The sequence below is a fragment of the Balaenoptera musculus genome, chromosome 2, assembly GCF_009873245.2.
Source record: "Balaenoptera musculus isolate JJ_BM4_2016_0621 chromosome 2, mBalMus1.pri.v3, whole genome shotgun sequence".
Lineage (NCBI taxonomy): Eukaryota > Metazoa > Chordata > Mammalia > Artiodactyla > Balaenopteridae > Balaenoptera > Balaenoptera musculus.
The window spans coordinates 140,782,580-140,800,839 of record NC_045786.1 but is presented as its reverse complement, the minus strand read 5'-3'; the positions used below and the strand labels follow the sequence as shown (position 1 = coordinate 140,800,839).

General features: G+C 33.0%; 1 protein-coding gene across 13 annotated transcripts in view; it reads right to left on the bottom strand.

The window, feature by feature from the left end:
• GPHN (gephyrin) overlaps positions 1 to 18,260 on the bottom strand; it is a 633,631-nt gene that overhangs the window by 501,314 nt on the left and 114,057 nt on the right. For all 13 annotated transcript variants that reach the window (XM_036843405.1, XM_036843408.1, XM_036843402.1 and 10 more), the window contains exon 2: positions 9,145 to 9,223. In XM_036843405.1, coding sequence (XP_036699300.1) covers positions 9,145 to 9,223 — 79 coding nt within the window. The remainder of the gene's footprint in view (positions 1 to 9,144; positions 9,224 to 18,260) is intronic.

The window sequence follows — 18,260 nt, the reverse complement described above, 5'->3', positions numbered from 1 at the left end:
CAACATAAACCATAACCAAAGGAAACAAAAATTCTGTTCCTCCTCCTCCTAATAAAAACTGAGAAAAATATATATATATAAAAGTTCATGGTGAGAAAACAATTAAATGATCAAAAGTCATATACCTACAAGCCATATAGAAAAAAATATTTTCAAACATTTTAATGTCAGTTCCTAGGTGGCCAGTGCTAAGATGTTATTCCATCATACTTTTAATAAACTCAGCAATACAAACTAAAACCAAATGTGAAGTCATTATGCTGTCGATCTTAAACTTATACAGTGCTGTATGTCAATGATATCTCAATAAAATTGGAAAAAAAAATTTTTTTAATGTGAGAACAAAACCAAGAAAGTCAAAACTAAGGCTAGGAGTAGAAAGAACACAATGCCTGGTTGTCAGGAGGCCCATCACCATGTAGTTTTAGGACCTTAGATAAATCACAACTCAGCTGAGCTTTAGGTTTTACATCTCTAAATTGACAGAGCTAAACTGAGTATGATTCCCATGCAGAAAAGGAAATTTCAATGTAGTAGGCAATAGACCGTAAGATGATGGAAGGTGCAGAAGGAAACTAGCCAACTCCCAGCAAAAAGCAGGATATACAGTCATACAACACAAGGATACAAATTCTGCTAACAACCTGAACTAGTTTGGCGCAATCTTCCCTAGTCAAGCCTCCAGATGAAAATGCAATCCCCAGCCAACACTTAGATTGCAATCTTGGGAGATACTGAGCAAAGGAACCAGTTAAACTGTGCCCAAAATCTTGACTGTGAGATAATAAATACGTGTTGTTTTAAGAAAGTTTGTGGTAATCTGTTACACGGCAATATAAAACTAATATAAATAGACAATGCAATCATTCATTTTTTCACTCTGGCCATCAGTGTCAGATGTATCAATGTGTTCTTGATAAATGAAATACATGGATATCAAAACTTTGTTTTAATTACTAGTTTTAATCTCGTAGACTCTCATTCATCTTCAGCCAAACTGAGTTTCTAAAAAGCGTAACATACCCCTGGAGTTTCTATTCATTCTCATAATCAATCATTCTCTCCCTCTCTCTCTGTTATTCCTTCTTTCCTCCCTCCCTTCCTGCTTTTTTTTCCCTTAACAAAAGCTTCATTTCAAGGACCACCTCTTTTTAAAATACTTTGTCAGTGCTCCCATTTAACTTTTATATGCCTCTATAATAATATTCTTCAGTTAAGGTATTATAATGGAAAGGGGAATGAGAATCTTTGACTCCTTTTCCCTTTTTGACTGACAGCGGTAAAGTTTCTCTTTTTAAGAAAGAAGAAAGTATGGAAAGATAGAAATAATCTGCTATTATTCCACCTGCTGTCTAGCCAGTTGTAATTAAAGTAATAAATTCAGCTGAGTCATTTCACATTTGTGTGTGTGTACTACATAAACAGTCAATAATATCAGGAAATAGGGAACAACTATTATCAATTAACTGAACTATGCAGTCCTTTAAAATTATTATAGCTATTACTACCAATACCTATCTAATTGAGATGATAGGCGAAGGCAAGCAAAATGTTCTGTTTTAAAATAATAACAATTCTTGACAATGTATACATTCGTCCTTAAATTAACAGCTGAGACTGAATACACTAGACATCTCTTAGTTTTATCACTCTTTTTCTGGGACTATCTTCTCTCTCATTTAATTAGGGTAGCCCACCATTCTGACCACAGGCATCTGTCCCATGAATGGTAAGTCAAGATAGCCTATACCCCTGGCCACAGTGATTGGCTGAGGTTTGGGCACATGACCAGATTAACAAAATCGGAATTATTCCATGAGATTTTATGTTTGAGAGATGAAGTGAAGAGAGATCATGGAGCTAGAAGGAAGGGAATTAGAGTAAGTTATCAACCATCTTGCCCATTTCATGGAGAAAGCCTGACTGCCGTAAGTGAGAATAAAGCCAAGAAAAACCAAAAGAGATGATGACAGAAGGTGAGAGAAACAAACCCAGTTGCACAAACTCTCTAATTCTCTTCTTTGAGGCTCCCACCCTTGATCTGGTTTCTAAAACTCTTTCTTGATTCCTTGAGAAGTACTCCTTAGTTACATATGCCAATCAAATCACAAACTAGCTTTTTAAGTAAGCTAGTTTGACTTAGGTGTCTGTACCCTGAAAATGAAAGAATCAACTAATTAAAACAATACATTATTTATTTCATTAAAAAATTCTAATACTGGATTGGTCATCTATATGCCTCAGGTAGATAACTCAGATATTATTCATCTTCAATCATATGTTCCTGAATTACAAGAACAATGTCAATTAAACCTAACTGCTGAAGAATGTAAGATGAACATCTACTAGTGTTTTGATTAAATAAATTTTTAAACAAATGAACTCATAAAAACTGCAATATACATTCTCAGGAATGTACGGAATGATGGAAATGACAGAAAGTCTTCTAAAAGTAAAGTATAATCCAAAGTCTTTGGATTTGCAGTTCTGACATAGAGCACAGTACCATAATACCTTAGCACCAGCCTAGATCAAGCTGTACTGTCCAAATATACACTTTACAGTCTAATAACCATATAATCCAAAAAGGAACCTGATTAAAAATGATAAAAACTTAGAGATGTTATTACAGACAAGACAGCTTTGGTGTCTGTCTTCGATTTAGCAGAACTATTGGCAGCAGAGCAAAATGAATGATCAATAATGTTTAAAATGCTGTCCTTGGAAAAATCATTTCCACATCAAATGAAATTTATCTTAAGAGAAACAAAGGATAACAATATAAAAACTCTTATATTTTGTTTAATAATTAAAAGTCTCTTGGGACTTCCCTGGTGGCGCAGTGGTTAATCATCCGCCTGCCAATGCAGGGGACACGGGTTCAAGCCCTGGTCCAGGAAGATCCCACATGCCACAGAACAACTAAGCCCGTGCGCCGCAACTAATAAGTCCGCGTGCCACAACTACTGAAGCCTGCGCACCTAGAGCCAGTGCTCCACAACAAGAGAAGCCACCGCAATGAGAAGCCCATGCACCACAACGAAGAGTAGCTCTCGCTCGCCACAACTAGAGAAAGCCCACATGCAGCAACAAAGACCCAATGCAGCCAAAAATAAAATAATTTTTTAAGAAAAGCTAAAGAGAAATATTTTTTTAAAATATATTAAAGGTCTCAAAGATACTCTAAAATTGAAATTTAATAAGCAAGCCATAAAAAACATTAAAATTGAAATTTAATCAATAAGCCGTAAAAAACATTAACTAAAATCATCTACCTGCAGTATGAGAATGTACAGCTCTATGGAAAATAACCACTTCAAAAACCACTGTTTATCCTCTGACGACTGGCACTTTTAAGAAATTCAGTTCACCACAGCAACCTGTCTTAACACCAGCAGATAAGTACAGGCTATATTTAGATATGATTGCTTTCCAGACGGCAATCCTGCCTTTCCTTCATATTTAATGTCATGATCCAAGGGACCAAAATATCATTCAATCAGATTGTAGTGTGAAGACAAGTATACATACTCAGGGGGATGAGGCTGTGTTTCAGGACCATGAAAAGAATAGCTTCCACCAAAGGTGGTAAAATATGTAAAGAAGCACATAAAGGTAAATAAAATTTTCATGTCTAAGAAATTTATAATCAGATACAACTATTTTGTCCAATTTTATCTTTGTTCTTAAACATTAAATGTCATTATCAAACACTAATGATCTATACTATCAAAATACATTTCAACTAGCAGGTTTTTGTTATTATTTAATTAGTATGCTGCATTTCCAATCAGGCACCTTCTAACTAAATAAGAAAATTTTTTTTACCCAAAAGCAATCCTTTACAGATTAGGTATAACAAAGAGCAGTATTAATACAAGATGAGTAATACAATACATAACAAGGAAGATTAATTGATTAAAATGATATTGTTATGAAATTACCCTGGATGTATCTGTACTTTATAATCTTTGTAATGATAGTGAAAAGAATTTCTATTTTACTGAATAAGTAACACAGTTTACTTCACAAGGTACCAAAGTATCATAATAATCAAACAGAGAGAGTACCTTTTATTTTTCTTTACTCTCTAGATGAGCTGCATCAAAATTATTAAAGATAAAAGAAGTGAAGTTCAATTAAAAATACCAAGAACATATCACCTCACACCCATTAGGATGGCTACTATATTAAAAAACAAAAACCAACAGAAAATGAGTGTTGGTGAGGAAGTGGAGAAATTGGAACACTTATGCACTGTTGGCAGGAATATAAAATGGTGCAATCACTACGGAAAACACTATGGAAGTTCTTCAAAAACTTAAAAACAGAACTACCATATGATACAGCAATTCCGCTTCTGGGTATATATCCAAAAGAATTGAAACCAGGGTCTCAAGGAGATATTTGCACACCCACGTTTAGAGCGGCATTATTCATAACAGCCAAAAGGTAGACGCAACTCAGTGCCCATCAATGGATGAATAAGTAAACAAACTGTGATATATATATATATATATGTATATAATGGAACATTATTCAGCCTTAAAAAGGAAAGAAATTCTGACACATGCTGGAACTCCCTTGAAGCAATTGTGCTAACTGAAATTAACCAACCACAAAAAGACAAATATTGCATGATTCCACTAATGAGATTCCTAGAGTATTCCAAAACTACTGAAACAGAAAGAACGGTAGTTGCCAGAGGCTGGGGGGAGGGGGAAATAGGGAGTTATTGTTTAGTCGGTATAAAGTTACAGTTCTCCAAGATGAAAAACTCTAGGGATAGGCTGCGACAGTGTGTATATACTTAACATTACTGAACTGTACACTTATAAATGGTAAAGTTGGTTAAAACGGTAAATTTTGTTACGCTTATTTTACCACAATTAAAAAAATACACTAACAATATTAACAAGAAGAAGTATTTCCTCATCCATAATACAATTTATCCAGAATTTATAATTAAGATTTCTTCTATTTTATTGAATCATCCTTTCTTAAAAATCACAAGAGGTCGTAATTTGGTAAAATCTTTTCCAAAATCTTAACATTACTGAAGCAATTGAAAATACATTCTGAGTAACAGAAAGAAAAACAACAAAGACTGGCATAATTTTCATGTTTTGCAAAATTTTCAAGCAATATAAACCTTCCCTATTTGCCCTATAAAGAAAATTACTAATATCCTACATTATGAATTATATTTCTAGTATTCAGAGATGGACAATTCTTCTATGAATTAAACAATTCCTCCTCTGATTTACGTATCACGTATCTACGATGCACCAAAATTTTTAACAGCTTTTGCAAATTAAACAAACAAGATACATCCATCTATACCCCCCCACACACACACACAATCAGCATCAACACAATGAATAGCACAAACAGGTATTCAATTTCTGTTAGTCCTTTTCATTCTTATGTTATATTTCCTCTTTTGATTCTTAAACAGCTTTTAATAATTTCTATAAATGAATCTGAGTTCAAATAATTATCTCTGCTAAACAGTTTATAAATAAGCAATAACAAATCTAAAGCATAAATATTGTAATATGTTTTATCTTTCATCTTCAGCAAATAGACAATAGAAATTTGAAAGCATTTTTGAGAATTATCACTATAGAGAACACAACTGATATAACTGAAAGTATGCTATATACAGTATCTCTTTTTCATATAATAGTCATCTCTCCAGCATAGATAACAAGAAAAAGTAAAAATTTTTATGATTTAAATAGCACATAACCCTCCACTTAAAGTGAACAAAATTAATTATACTATGTTAATAGTTTCTTGTATGTATGAAAATTACATATCACATTAGATACGTTTCTAATATAACATCAAGTTAAATTTGACAACACTTTTCAATGTGCCATTGAAGACCACAACTAATACAAGAAGTCTCATAAAACAACTCAAACTGACAAATTATACATACAGCAGAGGAAATCATTCTTAAAATGTTTATAATCATAAATAGAAGATAAGTAAAACTGTTTAATTGTTTATTTCAAAATTTAACACGCATGCAAATTACTAATTCAAACAAACCTTTAGGCACATTATTAGCAAAAAGTGAAAGTCAAGTTCCTCTACTTGGTCTTGTACGTAACACCTACAAGACTACGACAGAAACAAATACTCTTAGAGTAACTACCCAAAGAAGAGAGCTTGTCATGTATTCCCCTTACCACAACCTTGCCACAAGTCAGATTCTGCCCTCATTATTACATCAAATCAAAAGTTAGTAACAAGATCAGAAAGTCTTGCTTAGGGATTCACAACTTTATTTTTTTTTCTCCTCCCATGCATCCCTCCTTCATCATGTTCACACAATATAGCTCACTCAGTTCACTCAAGCCCAATAATTACTTTCACTACAATGATTTTACTAAAAATCTTGGGTTGTGTACTATACACAGCTTAGATAAACTACAGAGGATCTATCACATTATTCCATTAGCTTGCCATAGATATAAGAGTATAAATTAGTCACTTTTGGTTCTGCCCTTTTGCTCTCCTCTGAGGCAGTAAACCTCTTAAACTTCATTCATTCATACATATACACACATACAACTTGGTTTTATTACTATACTTTGTCCACAGATATTCCATACCTGCTCATTTATCTGATTAAGACACTCTACACACCATTCTGAGTATCAATATTGATCAGATTAGCCTGGGTTCTTCTCAACCTACTTTTTCCTTCTCTCTTTATTCTGTCTTCCTTTCGTACAGCATTAGTGATTGAAACACAGTACTTAATTTTTCTTCACACATCAACTCCTTTCAGTATCAGGAGCTCACGTAGGTGAAGCATAATACAAATCTGCCAGGCAGATTAACACATAGAGCATTCATTCAACACACATATCTTATTCTAATAATATTTTTTATTTGGAACATTTATTAAAATAACATATTACACAATTTTAGCAACCCTTACACTAGTCAGGAGTACTCATCAAATGCCAGTTATTTTTTGAGGGGATTTTTGCAGAAAAGTTATTTCCGAAATATTTTCTACTTTATGTTACAACATAAACAATTCATATAGAACCAAAAAGTAGTGTACATGAACTGATGAACAAACAGTAAAGAATTACATCCAGAGTCTGGGAGTCTGCGCCAGAAAACAGGTAGCTGGCTTAAGGTATGTACTAAGTTAATATTGCTATAGAATAGTAACTCAGAATAAAATATTTCCCATCATAACAACTGAAAAAAAACACATTAGTTTTCCACACCAGGCATTTCTTTCCCTACAGAATTTCAGCAAGTAAGAAATATATCTTTAAAAAATGAATTAGTCATTAATAGTACATTTTGACAATTCTTATTACGAAAAAAGTTCTTTCCAAATCCAAGTGTCAAGGGCAAAGACAAATTCTTGCTCACTGAATTCTTACATTCAAGACTAATGCCAAGAGACGAATGCCAAATTAAGAGAATGATGTTAAATTAAGATATCTGGCTACTTTAAAACAGAGACTTAGAATTATTTTGTCCACTCAATGCAGTAGTGATCTGAGATAAACTTCTCTTAGAAATTTTCTCTAAGATTAAATTCCTATTTTAGTGATAGGTTACATTATGAATATTATTCTACATTCTAAGAAGAAGTACCAAAGTGTTTCAAAACACTACAACTCATTATTATGATCCATTTTTCAAGTATATTCTCTGCAGCTTTTATATTATTGAAGTCCATATAAGCACATTTTTTTCCAAAAAGACTGCATTAAAAAGATATATAATCCCACTGTACCAAAAATATACCTTACAAATAATACAATGGAATAATGTATTTTATCCATTCAAATGGGTGACATCTTTCAATGATATTGTAAAGTTTCTTCCCATATCCTCATGCACATGTTATTCAATATTCATTTACTAGGAATATTTATATCCACATAGAACAATTCTATTCTTCATTAAATATTTATAGAACTGAAAGGACAACTTATCAATCTTCATTTCAATAAAAATCATGGAGAAGGAATATTGACAATCCTTTTGAATGAGGAAAAGAGAGACATTAAAAAAAGAAAAAAAATTTAGAGAATTGGGATTGGAAACTCATTTCGAAACTCATTACAATAATGAGTTCATTACAATAACTTCAATATTCAATCATTTTCACCATTCTGTCTTGCAACTATATTTTTTTAATGACTTGGAAAATCATTACGAAATCAATAACCTTCAGTTTCAACACACTCCTGTGTTTTATTCCTCAATTTTAAATGAATTACTAGTAAAATTTGGATGAGTATAGATTACATCTGATGTGGAAGAGTAATTTTTTGTTATAATATATTTTACTGAATGCATTAAATATCACTAAAGAAAGCACCTGCCAACACTCAATTTTCTTTCCCTGCTGCCCAGGGCTTAACTAGTATTGAATATTTTTTTAATAAAAGGTGATATTACTGGAAGGATATTTTCCTACAGAAGATAGTATGCATGATTTGCAGTTAATATAAAACTGAAAAAAATTGATTCATGAAATAGAAATAGAAAGTGACATTATATTCTGATATGAAATATGTTCTGATAAAGAATGGAATTGACTCATGAGCAAGAACATTAAAAATTGAAACCTACAAAACTCTTCAAAAATCTTGTGCTACATATAATGTTCTAATGTAAAACATCAGAAATATATTCAATACAGTCAAGTATATTGTTATTACAAATAACCGTTTTACATTTGTAATTATACTTACAAATGATTATTATAAATTATTCAAAAAAGTTTAAAATTGATGTAAACAAATTCAATCTTGCCTTCCCAAGCAAAACAACTACTAATTATCTTCCCTGCCTACTATCTACTGCCAAATTGGTAAGATATCATCAACCATTAGTAGATACTCTTTGAAAGTCAATCATTAATCACAACTTTATCTCTTCTTCTAAAATCTCTTCAATTTCTAAACAGAAAGTGTTCCATAACTTCACTTCTGTTCAAACTGTTCTATGTGCTTCACGATATGTAACACAAATTGTTAGAAAACAAGAAATCACTCAACCTTAAATCAGTTCTGTTACAACTCTTCTGGAAAAAGTCACACAAATCATAAAGTTTTAATTTACACTTAATACTGAAAACCAAATACTTACAAAGAAGGATCTTGTACAAGATCTTTGAGATTTATCCCACTGCGATCTTCTGCAAGATTCCTGAAGCAACTATCACTCACTAAACAGGAAAAGGGGAAAGAAAAAGAAAATCAATTTTTGTTTACATTTCATTTAAGTCACTACTGTACAAAAGGAATTTTGAAATTAAAATTGGTTCTCTGGATAGGGTTTTTCTAAACAAGAATGATCAATTTCTGGGCCTGGTAGATTAAACAGCAAATATTAACATTCAATAACAAATCAATAATCTAAGCACACAGGCTTTACATAAATACAATATATAAAAGAATAAACATATGGGTCTGAATTTTATTTTACTTTTACAAGACTAATTTACCAGTCCATAGTGGCAAGTCACTGCTTCCACAACAACTAGAAAAAAAAAAAAAAAAAGATAAACTATCCCCCCAAATCATATTTTTAAAGACAATGGAGAACTTTGGATACAAAAAGGATAAACTAGGAGAAAAGTGCTATCTCTTCTTGGGTAAGCTGAGCCTCCTGATTGTTTCATTACTGGGAGGATTTACCATCTAGACGTAAGAACCAGACAGAGGGACACTACCAGGGAAAAGAGAAACCAGCATAGTTTGTGATAGCTCTTGGGCGGGCAATGACAGACTGGAATCCCATGGGACCCACAAGACAGACAGTTTTCTTCTGGGAGATTTGCTGAGGCCTAGGACTGCACAAGAAGTTCTGGGGGAAGGAGAAGAGAATGGGACACAGGGCAAATAATGTTTTCTGCAGTGCAGAAGTGATTAGGAGTTAAAGTCACACTACAACAGATGGAGCCTACCACTTTCAGTCAGAATTTCAATAGGTCTCCCCTCAAGATATTTGCTCTCAATCAAGCATCCCACCGTGAGAGGGGAGATGAGTAAAAGGGGGCAGAAGGCAAATGGTAGGGTAAAATCTTCAACAAGTTCACAGTACATTAGTACAAAGCCACAGCAGAGAGGAATAACTGCAACACAATAGGTCTGGCCCTTAAGACATTTAAAACCAGAGGTAGACTGAGTATATCTAAAGCTGTCACTCAAACCACCCAGCTCAATTTGTGGTTGAGTTGGGACGGTTAACACTGAATCATTTCTTTCTAATATAATATTGAAAGAAAATAACATTTACATCAATTTCTATGATCCTATGATAAACAGTATTTGGTATACAATAATAGTTACAAAGTACAGGAAAGGGGACAAAATGTGACCAATAACCAGTTAAAAAATAATGTATATGCCAACCCACAGATAATACAGAATTAGAAGACAAGGACTTTAAGAAAACCATAAGTTAAAGAAGATATAGAAAAACTGTTCACAGTAGATAAAAATTTTCACATTTCAAGAGAGAATTAAAATCTGTGAAAAAGAATCTAATAGTAATTTTAGAACTGAGAAATACAGTATCTGAAATTAAGAAATCTGTGGGTGGATTTTTAGCCAACTCAACACAGCAAAACACAGGATTAGTGAACTTGAAGAGATCAGCAGAAAGCATCCAAACTAAAGCAAAAAGAGGAAAAAAAAAAAGAACAGAGCATAAGAGACATGTTGGAATCAAACAGCTAATGTAATTGTAGTTGAGGAGAGAGAGAATGGGGAAGAAGCAATATTTTCAGAAAAAAACCGCTGAGAATATTCCAAAACTGATATAATACATTACTCATTGACTCTGGGAATATAGCCAACCCTGTACTGGAAAATGTGAAAGAAAACCACCCTCAGCAAACTGCTGAAAATCAAAGATAAGAAGAAAATCTTAAAAACAGCAACGGGAAAAAAAGGACACATCACCTTCAAAGGAAAAACAATAAAACTCACAGTTGAGAGTCCAACATAAACTATGGAATACAGAAGACAATGGAACAATATAGTTAAAATGCTGGGGGAAAATCTAGAATCTAAGTCTATACCTTGATAAAATATCCATCCCAAAATTAAAGGTGAAATAAAATTTTACTCATATAAAAGTTTTGTATTTGTTAGCATAAATATTAAGTGATTATTTCCTACTTCAATTTAACAGTTTTATTATGTATCTCTTAGCCATTTTGAATCTTCATAAAGAGCAAGAAGAATATAACACTTGCCTTGCTCCTTTCAAAGGTCCATTACCTAATATTTTATTTAGATTTTATATTCCCTTTTCTTACAGCTCAAAATTATAAGCTCCATAAATCTGAATCTGCCTCTAATATAAATGAAAAATGTATATAATGATGCATTTAAAGGATCTGAAGTTGAAATCAAGTTTGCAGTTTTTTTATTAACTCCAGAAAGATATTCCCCACGTTTTTTTTTCACAATGAAGTAATTTTGATCAATATATAATTTTCTCTCCATATTTAACAGACACTGATCTCAACCTGTTGATTCGAGACAAATTTTCTGCTCTTCATAATTTTAACACAAATGCTTATTACACCATTTCCTAATTAGGGCCAAAAGGAAAAAAATAAAATGTTGCCACACTATAAGAAAAGTTGGTTTCCAGTTGCGTTGAACTAATATTGAAATTATATTATATCATAAAATTTGTTCTCATAAAGTTTCTTGCCCAATTTGGCAAATATGAGAGCTTAGTTAAAAACTTCAAGAGCCTGAAAGTTTTGGAGGCTTAATTAAAACAGAATAAACCTTTGCTCCTATAAAGGCTTATTAGTCAGCTAGTGAAAATGAATTTTGCTAAAGGAGGCACTTTCTAACGTTCATATCCCATCCAAAGTTTAAGTTTAAAACAGAGCAAGAAATCTAAAGAAATTCAATAGTTTCTTAACAAATATTCTGAAACTTTACCTGCCTAATATATTTATTATTTTTAGTTTAAAATATATTTCACCAATGTAACAAATTTTGTTTTTGAATTATAAATAAAAACATGGTAGATTTTAAGAAGCTAGTGAACATACTTTTTTCATGTGTAAATCACACCAAAATCAATCAGTTTGGTCATCATATTTTTCTGTTGTTCTTCCCCCCACCCCAGTATATGCCAACAAAAGGAATTATTATGCTCTTTGTTCCAATAATTAATATCACAAAATTAAGAGCTGGTTCTTAGGAACATACATATTTTTCAAAAAATGTCCCTTTCTATGATCACAGTGTGAAAGTTAAAGGTTTAGTGGAAAATATCATTATGCTGTAATTTTAAAATATACCAAAAAATATGAGCACTTAATTCCTTTTATTTTGAAAATATATCAGTTCAATATCTGATATAAGAAAAATTAGACTAACTCCATAATTCTTGGTTTCATTTTTTTAAGATGAATCTCTGTATTTTTTGTTATTCAGATGAAAATCACATAACACAAAATTAACCATTTTAGAGTGCACAATTCTGTGACATTTAGTTCATTCACAATGTTGTGCACCTCCACATCTATTTCCAAAACATTTTCATCATCCCAAGAGAAGACCTGGTACCCGTTAAGCAGCAAGTCCCCAATGCTCCCTTCCCTTCCCCCAATCCCTGGCAACCACCAGTCTGTTTTCGGTCTCTATGGATTTAATTATTCTGGATATTTCATACAAATGGAAGCATACAATATACGACTTTTTGTGTCTGGATTCTTTCACTAAGCATAATGTTTTCAAGGTTCATCCATGTACAGAGAAAAATCATTCCTCTTTATGGCTGAATAATATTCCATTGTATGTATGTACCACTTTTGTTCATCCATTCACCCTTTGTTGGCCATTTGAGCTGTTTCCACCTTTCAGTTATTGTGAACAGGCTAAGTGAGCATGCACGTACAAATATTTGTTTGAGTACCTGTTTTCAACTCTTTGAGATATATACCCAGAAATGGAATTGCTGGATCATACGGAAATTCCATGTTTAACTTTTTGCCAAATTGTTTTCCAAAGCAGCTGCACTATTTTACATTCCACCAACAATGTACAAGGATTCCATTTCCCCAAATCCACAGACGTTATTGTCTGTCTTTTTAAATTTAGTCATAACAGTGGGGTGTGAAGTATTATCTCATTGTGGTTTTGATTATATTTCCCTAATGATAAATGACGTTGAGCATTCTTTAATATACTTGTCGGCCATTTGTATATTTTCTTTGGAGAAATGTCTATTTAAGTTCTTTGCACACTTTTAAATTAGGTTGTTGAGTTGTAAGACGTCCTTATATATTCTGGATACTAGACCCAGACATATGATTTACAAATATCTTCTCCCATTCTGTAGGTTGTCTTTATGCTCTCTAGATGATGTCTTTTAATGCACAACAGTTTTTAATTTTGAGGAAGTTCAATTTGTCTATTTTTTCTTTGGTAGTTTGTGCTTTTGGTATCATATTTAAAGAAACCATTGCCAGATCCAAGGTCATGAAGAACTTCCCCTATGTTTTCTTCTAAGAATTTCATAATTTTAACTCTTATATTTAGGTCTTTTATTCATTTTGACTTAATGTTTGTACATGGTGTGAAAGTAAGAGTCTAGCTTCATTCTTTTACGTGTGGGTATCTAGTTGTTTCAGCACCAGTTACGAAAGAGGCTGTTCTTTCCCCATTGAATGGCCTTGGCACTCTTCTGAAAAATCAAATACTCATAGATACATGAGCTGATTTCTAGACTCAATTCTATACCATTTATCTATATGTCTACCCTTATGCTAATATCACACTGTTTCTACTACTGTAGCTTTGTAAGAAGCTTTTAAATTGGGAACTGTGAGTCCCCCAGCTTTTTCTTTTTCAAGATATTTTTGGCTACTCAGCATCCCTTGCAATTCCATATGAATATTAGGATTCTAATCCATTTCTTACACCAAATTTTGTTCCAATTTTAAGTAATTCATTTTAAGATGCATTTAACTATTACCAATTACCTATCCTCATATGCCACTTTATATTTTTTTTCCATGTTTAAGTCCTACCATTTTCTACCTCCTAGGAGAAAAGTTCCCTGAATTCTCCTAAAAAGGATGCAAACTAAGTAAAGAACTATCACTGAGCGAACTGAATGAAAGATAAAAACTGTCATGATGGAAATTTAGTAATTTTCTTAATATATCCAACCTAAAATTACAAGCCAAAATAATGCTAATATGTAAAACCTATACTATGATAACCATTTCACAACTACCAATGTTGTTTGAATCTTAAGTAATTTTAAGTAATTTCAAGCTGTTGTGCACTTTGCTGCCAAAAGGTAAAACATTCCCACCCTGAGAAAAGTTAAAACAATAAGCGAAATCTCCTTTCCCAATAACTTTGCAACAGATATGTTTCCTGAGTTCAAACTACAGTTTGAGCAGCATTTTTTGGATCTGATGCAAGTGGAAAGAAATTTTTTCATATTTTAAAATCCATTTAATAACTATGCAACTAAGGAGCTTCCACCTTATCTTCAATTGGATGTGATTATTCTGCAACGTAATGTACATGCTAAAAGGCAAGAAAACTTAATAGAATTCTAAAACCACATTCCAAATAATTAATATGCTCCATTAAAATTATCTGTTCATGGACTGATATCAGTATTCACCAATAACTATCTTTTCAATGTGTGGAAAGACATATGCAAAAATAAAACACTCCATACAAATCAGCATTAATAAATTAACATTTACAATTTATTTTGATGACAAGAAATACTAACTGTAAACTCTAATCATTCCCCACCCAATTCCATTCTTTAAATTGGTAAATGTGTATGACAAATACGGCACTTAATTATTATAATTGTATTTGGATTTAATAAATTTTAAAAATTGTAAAAATATGTTTTCTTTTTTGTGATAGTAGTATATACATAATATCTTCAATTTTGCCTCTTGGCCCACAAAACCTAGAATATTTACTATCTACCCTTTATGGAAAAAGTTTACTGATCTCTGGTTTATAGGAACACAGGAGGATTACCATGCACTATACAGAGCTAGTTGATGTTAATCCTTAGCACATGCATTAGTATAGCATATTTCCATGACTATGCACAGAAGAGCATAAATTACAGAACCAATTTATGCTCTCCTCTATTTTTTATATCTCTGGCTAAAGCCCATATCAAAACTCAAGTTATTGGGGCTTCCCTGGTGACGCAGTGGTTGAGAATCTGCCTGCCAATGCAGGGCATACGGGTTCGAGCCCTGGTCTGGGAAGATCCCACATGCTGCGGAGCAACTAGGCCCGTGAGCCACAATTACTGAGCCTGCGCGTCTGGAGCCTGTGCTCCGCAACAAGAGAGGCCGCGATAATGAGAGGCCCACGCACCGCGATGAAGAGTGGCCCCCACTTGCCACAACTAGAGAAAGCCCTCGCACAGAAACGAAGACCCAGCACAGCCATAAATAAATAAATAAAAATTTAAAAAAAAAAAAAAAAACTCAAGTTATTGGGAAAACTTCCAAATATATTCATCCATTCTCATATATGTTCACCGACCAATCCTAGACAATGAGAGATCACTGAAGACTCAGTGGGGGGCCAGAAGTACCATGCTCACCCAGCAGTGCCATGGAGGGCCTAACTCAAGTATCAAAGGAGACCAAATGTAGAACTTGACTTCTACCCCAGCCTGGCAGTAAAGAGGAAACGACTACCTCCCTTCTTCTGCCTGAGCAATGTGTAAGTGAGCCAGCAAAAACAGAAGATTTAAATAAGATTCTAGTTCATAATGTAATACCCAAAATGCCCAGGTTTCAACAAAAATATCAACTGTCATTATGGATCAATGGAACAGAATAGAGAGCCCCCAAAAAACCCCTTACACCTATGGTCAATTAATCTTTGACAAAGGAGGCAAGAATATACAAGGGAGAAAAGACAGTCTCTTCAGCAACTGATGCTGGAAAAGCTGGACAGCCTCACGTAGGGAAGTTAGAACACTCCCTCACACTATACACAAAAATAAGCTCAAAATAGCTTAAAGACTTAAATATAAGATATGACACCATAAAACTCCTAGAAGAGAACATAGGCAAAACATTCTCTGACATAAATTGTACCAGTGTTTTCTTAGGTCAGTCTCCCAAGGCAACAGAAATAAAAGCAAAAATAAACAAATGGGACCTAATCAAACTTATAAATTTTTGCACAGCAAAGGAAACCATAAACAAAATGAAAAGACAACCTACGAAATGGGAGAAAGTATTTGCAAACAATGCGACCAACAAGGGCTTAATTTTCAAAACATACAAACAGCTCATGCAATTCAATATCTAAAAAACAAACAACCCAATCAAAAAATGGGCAGAAGACCTAAACAGCCATTTCTCCAAAAAAGACATACAGATGGCCAACAGGCACATGAAAAGATGCTCAACACTGCTAATTATTAGAGAGATTCAAATCAAAACTACACCTCACACTGGTCAGAATGGCCATCATTAAAAAGTCTACATATAACAAATGCTGGAGATGTTGTAAAGAAAAGGGAACCCATCTACACTGTTGTTGAGAATGCAAATTGGTGCAGCTACTATGGAGAACAGTATGAAGTTTCCTTAAAAAAACTAAAAACAGAGTCGCCATATGATCCAGGAATCCCACTCATGAACATATATCCAGATAAAACTCTAATCTGAAAAGATACATGCACCCAAATATTCATAGCTGCACTATTTACAATAGCCAAGACATGGAAGCAACCTAAATGTCCATCAACAGATGAATGGATAATGAAGATGTCATATATACATATATACAATGGAATACTACTCAGCCATAAAAAAAGAATGAAATAATGCCATTTGCAGCAACATGGATGGACCTAGGGATTATCATACTAAGTGAGGTGAATCAGACAGAGAAAGACAAATACCATATGATATCACTTATTTGTGGAATCTAAAATATTATACAATGAACTTACTTACAAAACAGAAACAGACTCACATAGAAAACAGACTTATGGTTACCAAAGGGGGTTGAGGAGGGATAAATTAGGAGTTTGGGATTAGCAGATACAAACTACTATAAATAAAATATATAAATGACAAGGTTCTACTGTATTGATAGGGAACTATAGTCAATATCCTGTAATAAATCATTATGAAAAATATATATATAAAACTGGATCACTCTGCTGTAAACCAGAAACTAACAGAACATAGTAAATCAACTATACTTCAATAAAAAAAAAAAAGATAAAAAGTCAATTGTCATAAAAAGAACCAGAAGATCTCAAACTGAATGAAAAAAGACAACTGATAGGTACCAATACAGAAATGATAAAGACGTTTAACCACAGAAAAATAGACCAAAAAAAATTAAAAATAAACAAAGCCTCAAGGACCTATGGGACCATAACAAAAGGCCTAACTTTCCTATCATTTGAGTCTTAAAGGAGAGGAGAAAAAGTGCAGGGCTGAAAAAGTATTTGAAGAAATAATGCCTTGAAAACTTCCCAAATTTGGCAAAAGACACAAACATACAGATGCAAGAAGCTGAGCAAACCTCAAACAGGAGAAAGGTAATGAAATCTGTACCAAGACAAATCATAGCCAAATTTCTGAAAACTAGAGACAAAGAAAAAATCTTGAAAACAGTGAGAGAGAAACTACACCTTACCAACAGCAGAAAAACAATTCAAATGACAGGAGATCAGAAACCAGGGAAGAAGGAAGTGCTCAAATAAAAGAACTGTGAACCTACATACTATATATAGTGAAAATATCCTTCAGAGGTGGAGAAGAAATTAGGACACTTTTCAAATGAAGAAAAACTAAGAAAATTTGTCACCAGCACACATACCCTAAAGAGCTGGGTCTGAGAAAAGATCAATTAAGTTGACAAACCTCTAACAAGACTGACAAAGAAAAAAAAAAAAAATAGAAGACACAAATTACCAATATTAGGAATAAAACAGGAGGTATATGACTATGGACTCCATAGAAATCAAAATAATAAAGGAATATTACAAACAGCTATAAAGGAGTTAAATTTAGCAACATAAAGAAAACAGACCAATTTCTCAAAAAACACAGATTACCACAATTCACCCAATATGATATAAATAATTTGAATAATCCTACAACTATTAATGAAATTGAATTTGCAATTTAAAATCTCCCCAAAAAAGAAATCTCCAGGCTGCGATGACTTCAGTGGAAAATCCTACCAAATATC